The sequence below is a fragment of the Triticum dicoccoides genome, chromosome 3B (assembly GCF_002162155.2).
Source record: "Triticum dicoccoides isolate Atlit2015 ecotype Zavitan chromosome 3B, WEW_v2.0, whole genome shotgun sequence".
Classification (NCBI taxonomy): Eukaryota; Viridiplantae; Streptophyta; class Magnoliopsida; order Poales; family Poaceae; genus Triticum; species Triticum dicoccoides.
In genome coordinates, this window is record NC_041385.1 from 524,362,296 (window position 1) to 524,375,066 (window position 12,771).

Here is a 12,771-nt window from a genome sequence, read left to right on the forward strand (position 1 = left end):
CGTACTTCTTCCTCCTATATATACCTACGTACCCCGAAAACATCCAGGAGCACCACGAAACACAATTTCCACTGTCGTAACCTTCTGTATCCGCGAGATCCCATCTTGGAGCCTTCGTCGGCACTCTGCCGGAGGGGGAATCGACCACGGAGGGCTTCTACATCAACATCCTTGCCCCTACGATGAGTTGTGAGTAGTTTACCACATACCTACGGGTCCATAGTTATTAGATAGATGGCTTCTTCTCTCTTTTTGGATCTCAATACAATGTTCTCCCCCTCTCTTGTGGAGATCTATTCGATGTAATCTCTTTTTGCGATGTGTTTGTCGAGATCCGATGAATTGTGGGTTTATGCTCAAGTTTATCTATGAATAATATTTGAATCTTCTCTGAATTCTTTTATGTATGATTGAGTTATCTTTGCAAGTCTCTTCAAATTATCAGTTTGGTTTGGCCTACTAGATTGGTCTTTCTTGCCACGGGAGAAGTGCTTAGCTTTGGGTTTAATCTTGCGGTGTTCTTACCCAGTGACAGAAAGGGTTGCAAGACACGTATTATATTGTTGCCATAGAGGATAACAAGATGGGTTTTACATCATATTGCATGAGTTTATCCCTCTACATCATGTCATCTTGCTTAATGCGTTACTCTGTTCTTATGAACTTAATACTCTAGATGCAGGCAGGAGTCGGTCGATGTGTGGAGTAATAGTAGTAGATGCAGGCAGGAGTCGGTCTATTTGTTATGGACGTGATGCCTATATACATGATCATGCCTAGATAATCTCATAACTATGCGCTTTTCTATCAATTGCTCAACAGTAATTTGTTCACCCACCGTAATACTTATGCTATCTCGAGAGAAGCCTCTAGTGAAACCTATGGCCCCCGGGTCTATCTCTTATCATATTTGCTTTCAATCTACTTTATTTGCATCTTTACTTTTTGCATCTATATTATAAAATACCAAAAATATATTTATCTTATCTTACTATCTCTATCAGATCTCACTTTCGCAAGTGGCCGTGAAGGGATTGACAACCCCTTTATTGCGTTGGTTGCGAGTCCTCGGTTTGTTTGTGTAGGTGCGTGGGACTTTTGAGGAGCCTTCTACTGGATTGATACCTTGGTTCTCAAAACTGAGGGAAATACTTACGCTACACTTGCTGCATCACCCTCTCCTCTTCGGGGAAAACCAACGCTAGCTCAAGACGTAGCACCCGGCGGCGTCCCCTGGCGGCGGCGAGGGAGAAGGAAGGCGAGGAAGGGGAGCGGCGGCGGCGATCTAGGGTTCCGCTCGGGCCACACGCAAGAGCGGCATGGGGGACGGAACGGGGATTTTCAACTTTAACTAAAGCACTTTAAATATAATAAAAATTGCATCGAAATCTATGGAACACTGGACAGCTAATGTCATTGCTAGAACGAGATAGCGATGCATCGTTGTAGGCATTTCAATACCGTACCTTGTCGTTGATACTCGAGAAGTCTCCGCGCACGTGCCCTAAGGACGACCGTTGTGGAGCCACAATCGTCGTCGTTGAGTCGATCTGAAAAACCTAATACCAAATCTTGTCGTCGTGTACGTACCTTCCCAAAACCATGCGGAAAGTTATGGGCAGACCCAAGTTGATCACTAGCAAGTGATTCGCCTTTAGCGCTCGATGCGGGCAATACATTCGCTAACTCGCTCGTCCACGAAAATGAGTAGGTGAGGCTAGGCAAACTCAGTGGCTGACTTTGGGATCATGGGTACTTTCAGCAAGAAATATATTGAAGCTTCGTCGGTTAGAGTGCACCAAAGGATAAGATATCTTTTTGGTCATACAAATCAAATCCGTTCTAACTTGACAATATTTCCCATGTCTTTAGCGTCGAATCCTATTCGGTGCCTTAAGCGCCCGTTATGTTTTGCAAATGGGCGCACACCCTCTCCTCCGCACTAGGTTGGCCCATCTTTTTTTGTTTTAAAAAGCAAAAAATTGTGCGTCTGGTGTGTTTCTAACTAGCGACTGCACTAACCACCCCACCACCCTCACCTGATGTGATTGGTCATATCTTTTTCCTTCTTTCTTTTTTCTTTTTCTTGTTCCTTTTTTCTTTTTATTTACTTTTTGATATTTTCCAAAAAATGATGAACTTTTTTCAAATTCTTTGACATTTTAAAATTTTGATGAACTTTTTTTCGAAATCGATGAACTTTTCTCAAATTCGAGGATTTTTTTCAAAATCAATGAACATTTTTTGGAAAATTGATGACATTTTACAAATTTGTGATTTTTTTTTCAAAATCAACGGATTTTATTTTCAAATTTGATGAACTATTTCAAATTGGTGATTTTTCAAAATTGATGAACTTTTTTACAAAGTCGATGATTCTTTTTTCAAAATCGATGAGCTTTTTCCAATTTGTACAAACTGTTTCAAATACTCCCGCCATCTGAAATTACTGTCTGATAATTGGATGTATCTAGACGCATTTTAGTTAGATACATCCATTCTTATCCATTTCTATGACAAGTAATTTCGGAGGGAGTATGTGAACTTTCTTCAAGTTGACGTCTTATTTGTTGGGAACTTTTTCAATTTTATCATAAGATAATATGCATAATATGGATATATATCCTACATGTTAACAATAAAGTATTTTTGTTCAAAATGGACAACAAAATGAGTTGGCATAGTGTTTATTGTCTCGGCTACGGAAGTTGGCGGGCAAAGGTCGAATCCTACTTCTCCCAAAATTCCTTACTAGTTTTTAGTAGTACAAGCGGATAAACTTTTTCTCCTCGTCGCGTTCTTTTGGCCGGCCCGCCAGTACAGAGGGCGATGAAGAGAAAGCCTCGCCTTTAGCATTTTCAGGCTATACACTCCGCCTAGCAGGCCACCTCAAGCTAGTGGAGCCCAACCCACCTCACAGCTTGTGCCACACGAGCTAAATGTTAAGTATACGCGCGCAACAAACTAGCAAAGCATGCTTTATCCCTGGGTTTTGGCCGTCATGTTTGGTTAGGTCATCCAGAAAATTTGGATTTCGTCCCTGTAAACATTGTAACGGGTGAATAAAAGCTTTGCGAGTTTGTCTCAAAAAAAAAAGTATACGCGCGCAATGGAGGGCGCGTCTATAACTCACCCACAGTGAGCATCCCCTTGCCTCTGCGTGATGCGCTAATGGGCACGGTAGTTGCTACGGACATTAGTTTGTTCGTTCGTTTGTTTCTTCCATTTTTTCCTTAATTTTTTACTTTTGTTCGTATTTCATTAAAATTTAGATATTTCAAAATTAAATTAATAAACAATTTCAGATTATTGATCACACATTTTAAAAATGCTCATGTAGTATAAAATTAATGTTCACGCCACTTTGAATAAAAGATTGACAAAAAAATATCATATGTTTTATAAAAATATTAGTAACATTTTAAAGAAATGTTGTAATTTAAAAAAAAGTATTTCATAAAACTCAAAAAATTACTCACGCATTTCAGAGAATGTTCATCACATTTTATAAAATGTAAAAAGTGTTTGCGTATTTTTTTATAGAGTGTTCACACATTCAAATAAATGTTTCTAGCATTAAAGAAAAAAATGTAAATAAATATATATTTGGAATATAAAAATTGTTTTGAACCATACAAAAAAATCTTCATGGCAGAAAAATATGTTAATATATTATAAAAAAATTGCGTAAGATAAAAAAATGTTTCATGCCGTTCAAAAAATGTTCATCGTGTATTTGAAAATGTTTAACATTTATAAAAATATATTCAATAATTGTTTTTCGAAAACTGTTAATCCTTTATTTGGAATCTGGTCACATATAAAAAATAGTAAACATGTATACGAATAATATCCAACATGTATAAAAAAATATTAAACATGTATTGGAAAATGTACAATGTGTATCCAAAAATGTTAATTATTTATTTGAAAAATGTTCAACATGTATTAAAAATGTAAATATGTACAGGAAAAAGTCGACATATAATGATTTCTTTTTAAAAAAATAAAAATGAAAAATACAAAAAAAATCAGAAAGAAACAGAAAAAGAAAACCAAAAACAGAAATAATGACAGATAAAACCCCAAAAAGTCCTTAATGGATTATGAGTTTTGAATTTTGAAAAATTCAAAATTCATACTTTTATATTTCAAAAAACACACATATCCCTGGAGGCATAATGTATAAGTGTGTAAATTTTCATGAAGAAATACGCTGAAATTGGGGCTCTGCAAACAAATTGTGTCTTTTCAGCACCATGTACTGTTCATTGCTCAAAGTCCATGATTCTATTTTTTTTACAGGTCGTAATTCAAGATATTTCATCGTGAAATTTTACACACATACTCCCTCCGTCCCAAAATAAGTGTCTCAACTTTGTACTAAACTTAGTACAAAGTTGTACTAAGGTTAAGACACTTATTTTGGGACGGAGGGAGTACATGACATTCTCATATACATGTACTCCTTTACACACATACATGACATTCTTATATACATGTACTCCATTTCAAGGGACTATATTTTCTCAGAATTTTTCGAAACTGAAAATTGAGTATATACGTGTCCTCCATGGAGCTCGGTCTCCAAAAAGGCCCTACTCAAAACCCACATAAAAAAACCACACAAAAACCCGATCATAGAAGCTTCTTCACTGAAAACTGCTTCCCCAGGACCCTTATTGGGCGGCCCATCTGTCTCTCGCCTGCGCGAGACGGCAAAATATAGCTCCGGCACGCAGCCGACGCGGCCCTCACCGCTCCGCCGTCGTGCCGGCCGGAGCACCAGAGAGGGCAGCTCGAGTGAGCGGCAGCCCTGTGCACCACTGCGCACGCCCTTCTTCCTCACAGATTCTGGACCCCGGACTCTGGAACACCCGAGGATCAGAAGTACCATTCGCTTCCCAGATGGCAATGTGCAGGTGAGTGAATCATGCTGGCTCCAGATTTCAACACGAGCATTATTAGATACAGCAATACATGACTTGGTTTTTCCCTTCCTGATCACTGTCACAGCTCACAACAGTGACGCCACACCCAGCCTTGAACCAATCAGCTCACAACAGTATACCTTTTCTTTTTTTTCTTTCACTTTTCTTTCGTTTCTTTTTGTATATGTAAAATTACAGACACAAACGTACTTTTTTTTGCCTTGGTCAGACAATCAGCTGCATGATAAAAATATACAGTTAATTAGCCTTGTGGCTCGCGGTTCCCTTCCTATGTCCTATATATCATCATCCTATACTCCCAACTATATTCAGGAGAAGCGTCGTCTTCAGGTGGTCTCTGTACAATCGAATCCCCTCTCAGGTCCATGTTGTAAAAGCCATCATGGACGCCACATGTAGATCTACATCCTTCTTGTTGGCGCATTTGGGATTTTGGAGTGCTGTCCAGCAAGAAGTCTATGGCTGCTTCTTCACCTTGGCCTCTCCCGTCCTTAATAAAGAATATACCAGGACAAAAATGCTGTACAAGTAGCATAGCTTCTATTCTCGTTTCCTGTCAAGTGTCTACTTGGAATTCAGAAATACTCCTTGTGGAACTCGAATTTTGTGGTGCATTTCCCATTGAACTCGTGGCAAAGCTTGGCAAGTTCTTGTGCCAGGACTGGAGCTCCACAGTAGAAGACACCTGTATGCAAACATAAATAATTATGGACTTTGCTTATCGACATAGGATTTGATATTACTAATACTAATTCAACCAAGCTGAAATAAAAAAAATCATGATTACTAATACTACTAACACACCATTTATAATTTTAAAAATTTGCCTAGCAGTCTTCCTTGTGTAGTACATCCAACTAAACGTTTTGCATATCAACGTACTAGTGCGCGCACATGATAACTCTAGCATGGATATACAAAAATAACTTTGATAACGGTAGATAATCCATGGGTCAATGACTTCAACAAATCAAATCACGTTTGATTAGGCTGTAATACGTATACTAACCTATCTTGGCATACGGGTGCTTGGAGGCAATTTTGGCTAGGACCTTTTTCCAATTTGGTCTTGCAAAATGTGTCCGAACCTGGAAAATGAGTTCACTGGTAGTCAAATGCAAGTAGTAGGAGTACAAGGCAAGTGTGCGCCTCTTTTAAACATTTATGCCAATAAATAGGGAGAAATAGCTTAATAGTTTGATGCATTCACTTTACAGACTGAGGAAAGCTACTAATAGCTTTATATCACTGCTTACTTTAGTTCCAGAGACAACATCGACACCATTCTTGGCATGGTTCAGGGCTTGAAGCATAGTGATGAGCGCCGACCGAGCATCCCCTTCCTCGTAAACGCTTGTGAGGTAGTTGTGCATCTCAATGATATTCTACATGGATCAAAGGTAAGTTTAAGTACAACTTCGCAAGGGGAACCTATTGTGAATTTCTGAAGATAACAAACTGCACTGCAAACAAAAGTAACAGTCACTTGATGTACTTACCCTTTGATCCATGTCGGCAATCTCATTCATGACTCCTTTGAACCAATCAAAAGAGCCTTGCTCACGTGTCACCCAATAAAAGTAAGCATTTGTAGTCTTTAAAACCTTCCTTGGTCTTGTGGTAACCCTCATAAGCGTACCCAGATCAACATGTGGCTTATTCCGACCAACAGGTGGATAAAGATCCGTAGAAGTATCCTGCAATTATGCTTGTGAGTGGAAAATAAACCATAGAAAGAATATGTGAATGATATTTTATTTCACTTCTTAGACTTTTTTGAGTAATCTATTTATTTCTTGAATAATTACTTCTAAGACTATGAAGATGACTGACTGATGATATGGAGAATATAACGAACCTCCTCTTCCTCCATCTTAATGATGTTGTTGAGGAGATCTTTCAAAATGCTGATAAAGGGTGTTGCACCAATTCCTAATCCAACAAGCAGTAAAACATCATACTTGCCGTAATCCTGAGCAGGAGAACCATAAGGGCCATCGATCAGAAGCTTTGGTAAGCTGCATGATCAAAAGACAGTATTATGGATTGTGAAGTGTCCACAGAGCACAAATGTACCCGCTAAAATACAGGGATGTTCATACGTTTTCTTAGTTGTCTCGTCTGCTCTAAGAAGGCCACTTTTTCCACTCACTGGGGGCTCGCAGGCCGCGGAAAATACTCTCTTGAGCTCTCGTGTCCAGTCACCAAGTTGCCGAACATGGATGCTGAGATATTCATCTCCAGGGGCTGAAGTAATTGAGAAGGGATGCCTGAAAGAGATATAGTGTTCAAAGTTGAATGTAATGAGACAGTCTGCCTTCTGCAGACATGAAGTGTGCAAGAAATTATGTGTTGTCTATCCTAGAGGTTGAAACTAGCACACACAATTCAGCAATGATTGAGGGCCACAAGTGTACAGCAACAACATACCATTCAAAGGGCGACACTGCTGGACACTGAACAAACATATATTGCCCACTTTTATAACGAAAGGTCGCAGGTTTGGTCATTTGCAGCGTCAAGACATTACCAGGATAAATGGCCACCTGCAGATAAATGGCACTAGATTAGTACAAGGCACAAAGAATCAGTGCTCAAGTTTCTGATGTATTTTTACTGACCTTCAAGAGCCGGACAGCATAACTGCCAGACCTGAAGAACCTTAGAATCCTCTCCCCTAGATACAAGCACACAGGCACTGCAAGATACATCCATGTCTGCATCAAAAGAAAAATATAAGAATCTTAGGAATCCAACTACTTTCAAGTAAAAGAATGGACGATAAATACATAAATATCTCACCGATTTTCTGTACCAGACACGAATAAGGTACACAAACTGGCCATGAACAATGAGAGCCACGTACACAATGGCAAACAAATGGTGGGAGTACCAGAAAGCATTGAAGCCAGTCAGTTTGTCGAATGGTTTTGGAAGCTTTACTAGGCTACGCCGGAACCACCGAGTTGCTAAAGTAAAAGCAATTATCATGCACACAACCATGATTATCCCGGTGACGCCCTCCACTCCTTTGATCAATGCAAGATATGTTGGCTTTGTTTCCCCGAAATAAATTCCCAAAGGAGTATACATTTCTTCTGATGAACGTATAAGCCGTGGAAAATCGCATACGAGGTGGTTCCCTGCATGAAGAATAACACCAACCACAATTGCTGCTGCAATAGTCTGCCATTACAACAAAAAACACAAATTATTAGTATTACTTGTGAATTTCATGTAAGCTAAAAGGTTCTGAGTTGGCAACAGGACTACTATTTTATCTGCAATATAGATGCCTTTAGGTCTCTCTAAGTTGGATTTAAGCAATTTAATCAAATCTACACACATTCACGTCTGTGAGGGCTTCTAAATACATTAAACTAACTTCCAAGGTGATTGCACTATCAAAGTCTAATTTAACTTCAGAAGAGAGGAAAATGATACGTGTGTCTAACCTTGTGGAAGTTGATATTGTCATCAAATGGCAATACACGTGCCGCCCTTGTATTCCGCAGCCAAGTAATGGTGTTGCGGCACACTGGCAGGAGGATGATCGCCATGTTCAGCTTCAAGGTTTCAGCGGCGCCCTTTGCAGTTGTCACGCAGTAGCCCATCACTTTAAAGACATAGCGCTCGCGGTACTGGATGAACTTCCAGGTGAAGAGTCCAGCCATTATTCCAATCCACAACGCGAGCACCCACAAGCGTTTCCAGTTGTCCTCCAAATAGTAGATCAAAGAGTTGCCTATTTTGCGGATGGAGCCCTTCTTCCTTAGTGCCAAGTTTTGGCTCAGTGCCTGGCTTGTGTAACTTAACGCCTGGCTGTAGTTCACGTACGTGTCTTTCTGCAGCAGAAGTGTCTCCAGTTGCCAAAGCTGAAAGGAGAAAAGAAATAGCAGTGCACTTCTCAGAAGTCAGTAAAAGTAGAACCATTGGTTCAAGTTCAAGCGACAGTTATCAATTTGTAAAAAAAAAAAGCCTGTGAACAAATTAATACTTGCATTCTTGTTTCAAAAATAATAATACTTGCATTAGCATTACTTACAGCGACCAAGCATAAGTTCAGTACAAGAGTGACCAAGCATAAGTTCAGCACAACAGTTCAGACTTCAGAAACGAAAAACAAAGGTAGAGAACAGGTTATTCTACAGCCAGTCTACATTCCTATGGGTCAACCTTCAGCCTGCCTAATGATTGCTTAGACCAGCTCGGAAGGGACAAGCTTGCGCCTGAACAATGCACAACTGAAGAATCATGGGAGCCATGATCGAACGATTCGGTTCGGTGGCAACGGAAGTGGTGGTGGTGCGACGGGCTGTAGGTGGCAACCGGCACTGAACTAGCTAGGCAGGCAGGGGAACGGAACGAGGCAAAACAGAAATTGATGCTAGCTATCCTAGCTGGTCCACAGCTGCTCGCCAACCTCGATATAAATGATGATGGGGAAGAACTGTCCATGGGATACCACCATATCCAGCTTCAGTCCATCGATTTCAATGGTGCATTTCGCTGCAGGTGGTTGGGGCCCTTCAATGTGACGAGTAAATTTTTACTACAAAAAATCATACTGGTGCTGCGTGTCGCCTGCCAAGTTTAAGGGTGCTACTACTGTTTATTTCGCCGGCTGAGGTGCACCCATCACCCAGCAATGCGTGAGATGCAGATAAAAACGATGATATTGGACATTGGTACGGCTGGGCTCTACTACCATATTTTATACCCCTGCTGGTACAACTCCACCGGCTTGCCGAGGCAGACAACCCAGGTCAACTGCTCCTGAAGTAAACTAATAAGGTTTACCTACGCGAATAGTAGAGCATGATCTCATTGTTTACGAAGGCGCACGCATCTCCACAAGCTAAACGAGTACAGCAGTAGCACCAGCAATCAAAGAAGTGGTCGCTGACAGGTGCAGCACGCACGCGGTCAGGCACCAAAGCTAAAGCGACGATCGATGGAGCTCACCTCGATGTATCCCAGCTCTTCGGGGTCAAGCTCCTCCATGATCAACGCGGCGTACTCCTCCGCTTGCTCCTTAAGCCTCGACAGCTTATTGGCGGACGCGCTCAGCATGATGATCTGCCAAAGAAAGGGAACATATGATGTAACATTTTCCTTCCAAAACCAAACGGAAAGCTGATGACGCCGCCCCGGTGAAAGGCACCCTGTACGCGCCCCAATCCAAAAAAAAACTACGTGAATCACCACACCTTTCAGCCTGAGTCGAGCGGATCAGAGAAGATCAGCGGGCAATCACGGAAATGCCCCTCACCTACTGCCTGGCCGGCCGGAATGCCCTCTCGCCCTCACACAAAGCGTTCTAGAACAAAGCTGCCCGGCCTTTCCCTGAACGAGGGCTAAAAAACGAGTGTCCCAAAAGCTGGCAGGTGGGATGTGAATTGCCGAGTTGGTGAGACGCGGAGATGTTTTGGTTTAGCTCACCGACTCCGATTAGATAGATGACCACAGCTTCTTACGTACTCCACCCCGGTTCTTAATAATCCTCTAATTCTAATCTAATCTAATCTAATTAAAAACCCTCCTTGCATGTCGGATTATAGTAAGTACTGTACTGGTTATTAAGAAGGAATTGTCCTTAGTCCTCTGGAAGCACAGAGTGATAATTAAAAAGTGCTGGAGAATGCCATACGGTACGGGGGGGTGCAGTGCATATTCGGCGAAACACTCGACAGATTTTGATATGGACAGCTCGGTCGTCGACCAAATATTTGAGCCGTCGTCAAACCAAAGCCTAAATGATCAGATTTGGTGTCCTCAAATAGCAATGTTCTTTTTTTTGAAACGGAGGCAAATAAATAGCAATGTTTGAAAACAAAGGGGAAAGGCAAGCACGGCATAGTCATGGGCATGGAGTGTTTGCTCACCTCTTTCACCTCCGCCTCCCCAATCCGGCCGTCCGCATTCTTATCCACCCTGGTTGAAATTGAAAGGAAGCAAAACATGTTGTCACGGAATGGCTAACGGACAGTAAAATCGAATTACAGGCTTGATAATGGTGAATTAATTACATGTCGAAGAAGATTTGGAGGCGGGAGTCGAAGCTGTTGTCGGTGATCTGCTGCCAGATTTCTCGCAGCTCCTCCTTGCTGATCGTGTCCAGCTTCATCTGTCGCCGCCGGCTCAGCGTGTCGAACAGCTCCAGCGCGAACTCCTTGGATTCCGTCATCCCTGCGGCAGCGCACCTCGCCGGTGTTTGAATTCCTTGGATACGGTTCGAGCAGAGGGAAATGGAGGAGCGGGCGGGATGATGGGGTACCTACCTATGCATTCCGCGAAGTCGGAGCGGGAGAGGTAGCCGTCGCGGGCGAGGCGGTCGAAGTTGGCCTGCACCTCCCTCCAGGCGTTGCTGGCCTTGTTGCTGCTGATGAAGCGGAGGCCGCGGAGCGCCCGGTGCGCGCCGGAGCGCGTGCGGTCCAGCTGCGCGCGCTGCCGGCGGGCGGCACGGGCGGCGAGCGCCGACTCGATGCCGGACGACGGCTGCTGCTGGTGGTGGTGGCCCTCGTCGCGGCTGTGGCTGTGGCTGCGGCTGAACCGCTTGGTGAGGTCGTGCGAGAAGTGCCGCGCGCCGGCCATGAGCTCCTGCGACAGCTGCACCAGCCGGTACGACGACGTCCGGCGCATCGACGGAGACCGCGACGAGGACGACGACGCGCCGCAGCCGCCGTCCGCGAGCTCGCCCCGCGCCGGCACCGGCAGCCTCAGCGCCCCCGAGCCCGACCCCGACGCCGCCGCCGCCGCCGGCTCGACGCTCCGCAGCACAATGGTGTCGTCGTCCTGCAGGTCAAGCGTGACCTCCACCAGCTCCTCTCCGTCCTCGGAGCACGGCTCGGACCCGCGCGGCGAGGAACCCGTGCTGAGCGACCGCGGCGTCGTCCCCGCGGAGCCCCATCGCGGGTGGCCGCCGCCCCTCATCGCGCCGCTGCCCAGCCTCTGTCCCCAACGCACACGCGGCCTCACGAGGCAGTCCGGCCCAATGCCCGCACGCGCGCGCGAGCTCGACGGGATCGCTCCTGCTCCTCGGAAACTGTGGGGGAAAGGCGGCCGCGACGCGTCGGAACGGGAGGCCGGCCGAGGAAGCAACGGGAGAGAGCAATATATGCGCGACAGGTCGACCCCAGAAGCACAGCAATAATAATTTACAAAAGTGACTGAAGTACTTAGTGCTAGTAGCAGCAGCGGCTTATTAAGTACCGGAAGATCAGTGGGGGAAATGCGCCGGAGAGAATGACACGGGCGGTTCACTTTTCGGGTTCATCTCGTTCATATGGCAGGCAAGGCGATCGACGGTCCACACTCCAACTTGCGGAGCTCTTCTTTTTGAAATAGTAGTAGTAGAAGAAGAAATTGATACACTTCTCGCTCTTCTGGCTTCAATGAGTAGTGCATTATCTTTGAGGGAAACGCGGACGCTGCGTCAGCTCTATTAAGATAGAAGAATCCAAGAATGCAAGACCACAATTCTGTAGCTTCAAAGAGTGGTGAATTTTGCAGTGCATTCTGTTGACGCTCGCATACACCGCAAGATTGTTTTGAGTAAACAACAGTGGAGGAAGCGTGGAAAGCAGTACGCGCGTGTATTAGGGGTCTAGTTTGGGCTCTCCGTATTAACAAGATGATTCTGTCCTTGTAGCCGAGTCAACTCTTGTTGTGATTATGATAGAAAGAAAACTGTTGTTGTGATCTTTCCTAACGTTGATGATGTATAAGGTGGTTGGTGTTGGGCGATCGATGTTCTTACGTGTAATCGAAAGTAAGATATTAGAGGGGCGGCCGAAACACACACGCGGCCAATGCTCTG

At 43.9% G+C, this 12,771-nt stretch overlaps 1 protein-coding gene across 1 annotated transcript; it reads right to left on the reverse strand.

Annotated features, from left to right (window-relative positions):
* Positions 1 to 5,057: 5,057 nt before the first annotated feature.
* On the reverse strand, positions 5,058 to 12,158 carry LOC119276880 (respiratory burst oxidase homolog protein A-like). The gene is made up of 14 exons (XM_037558051.1): positions 11,234 to 12,158; positions 10,982 to 11,141; positions 10,838 to 10,886; positions 9,918 to 10,031; positions 8,408 to 8,827; positions 7,755 to 8,138; positions 7,574 to 7,669; positions 7,383 to 7,498; positions 7,055 to 7,222; positions 6,811 to 6,970; positions 6,452 to 6,649; positions 6,209 to 6,337; positions 5,962 to 6,040; positions 5,058 to 5,637 (listed from the first exon to the last, which is right to left on the reverse strand). The coding sequence occupies exons 1-14, from the start codon at positions 11,883 to 11,885 to the stop codon at positions 5,528 to 5,530; spliced, it is 2,835 nt and encodes a 944-aa protein (XP_037413948.1). The 5' UTR covers positions 11,886 to 12,158; the 3' UTR covers positions 5,058 to 5,527.
* Between the last annotated feature and the right edge of the window lie 613 nt (positions 12,159 to 12,771).

Bases quoted from the DNA above. Each gene is read 5' to 3' on its own strand.
- LOC119276880 (XM_037558051.1), bottom strand. From the start codon at position 11,885: ATGAGGGGCGGCGGCCACCCGCGATGGGGCTCCGCGGGGACGACGCCG. The intron at 8,139-8,407 runs GTTAGACACACG...TTGTAATGGCAG, and splicing joins ACAATATCAACTTCCACAAG to ACTATTGCAGCAGCAATTGT. The intron at 7,223-7,382 runs GTATGTTGTTGC...TATCTCTTTCAG, and splicing joins GCAGTGTCGCCCTTTGAATG to GCATCCCTTCTCAATTACTT.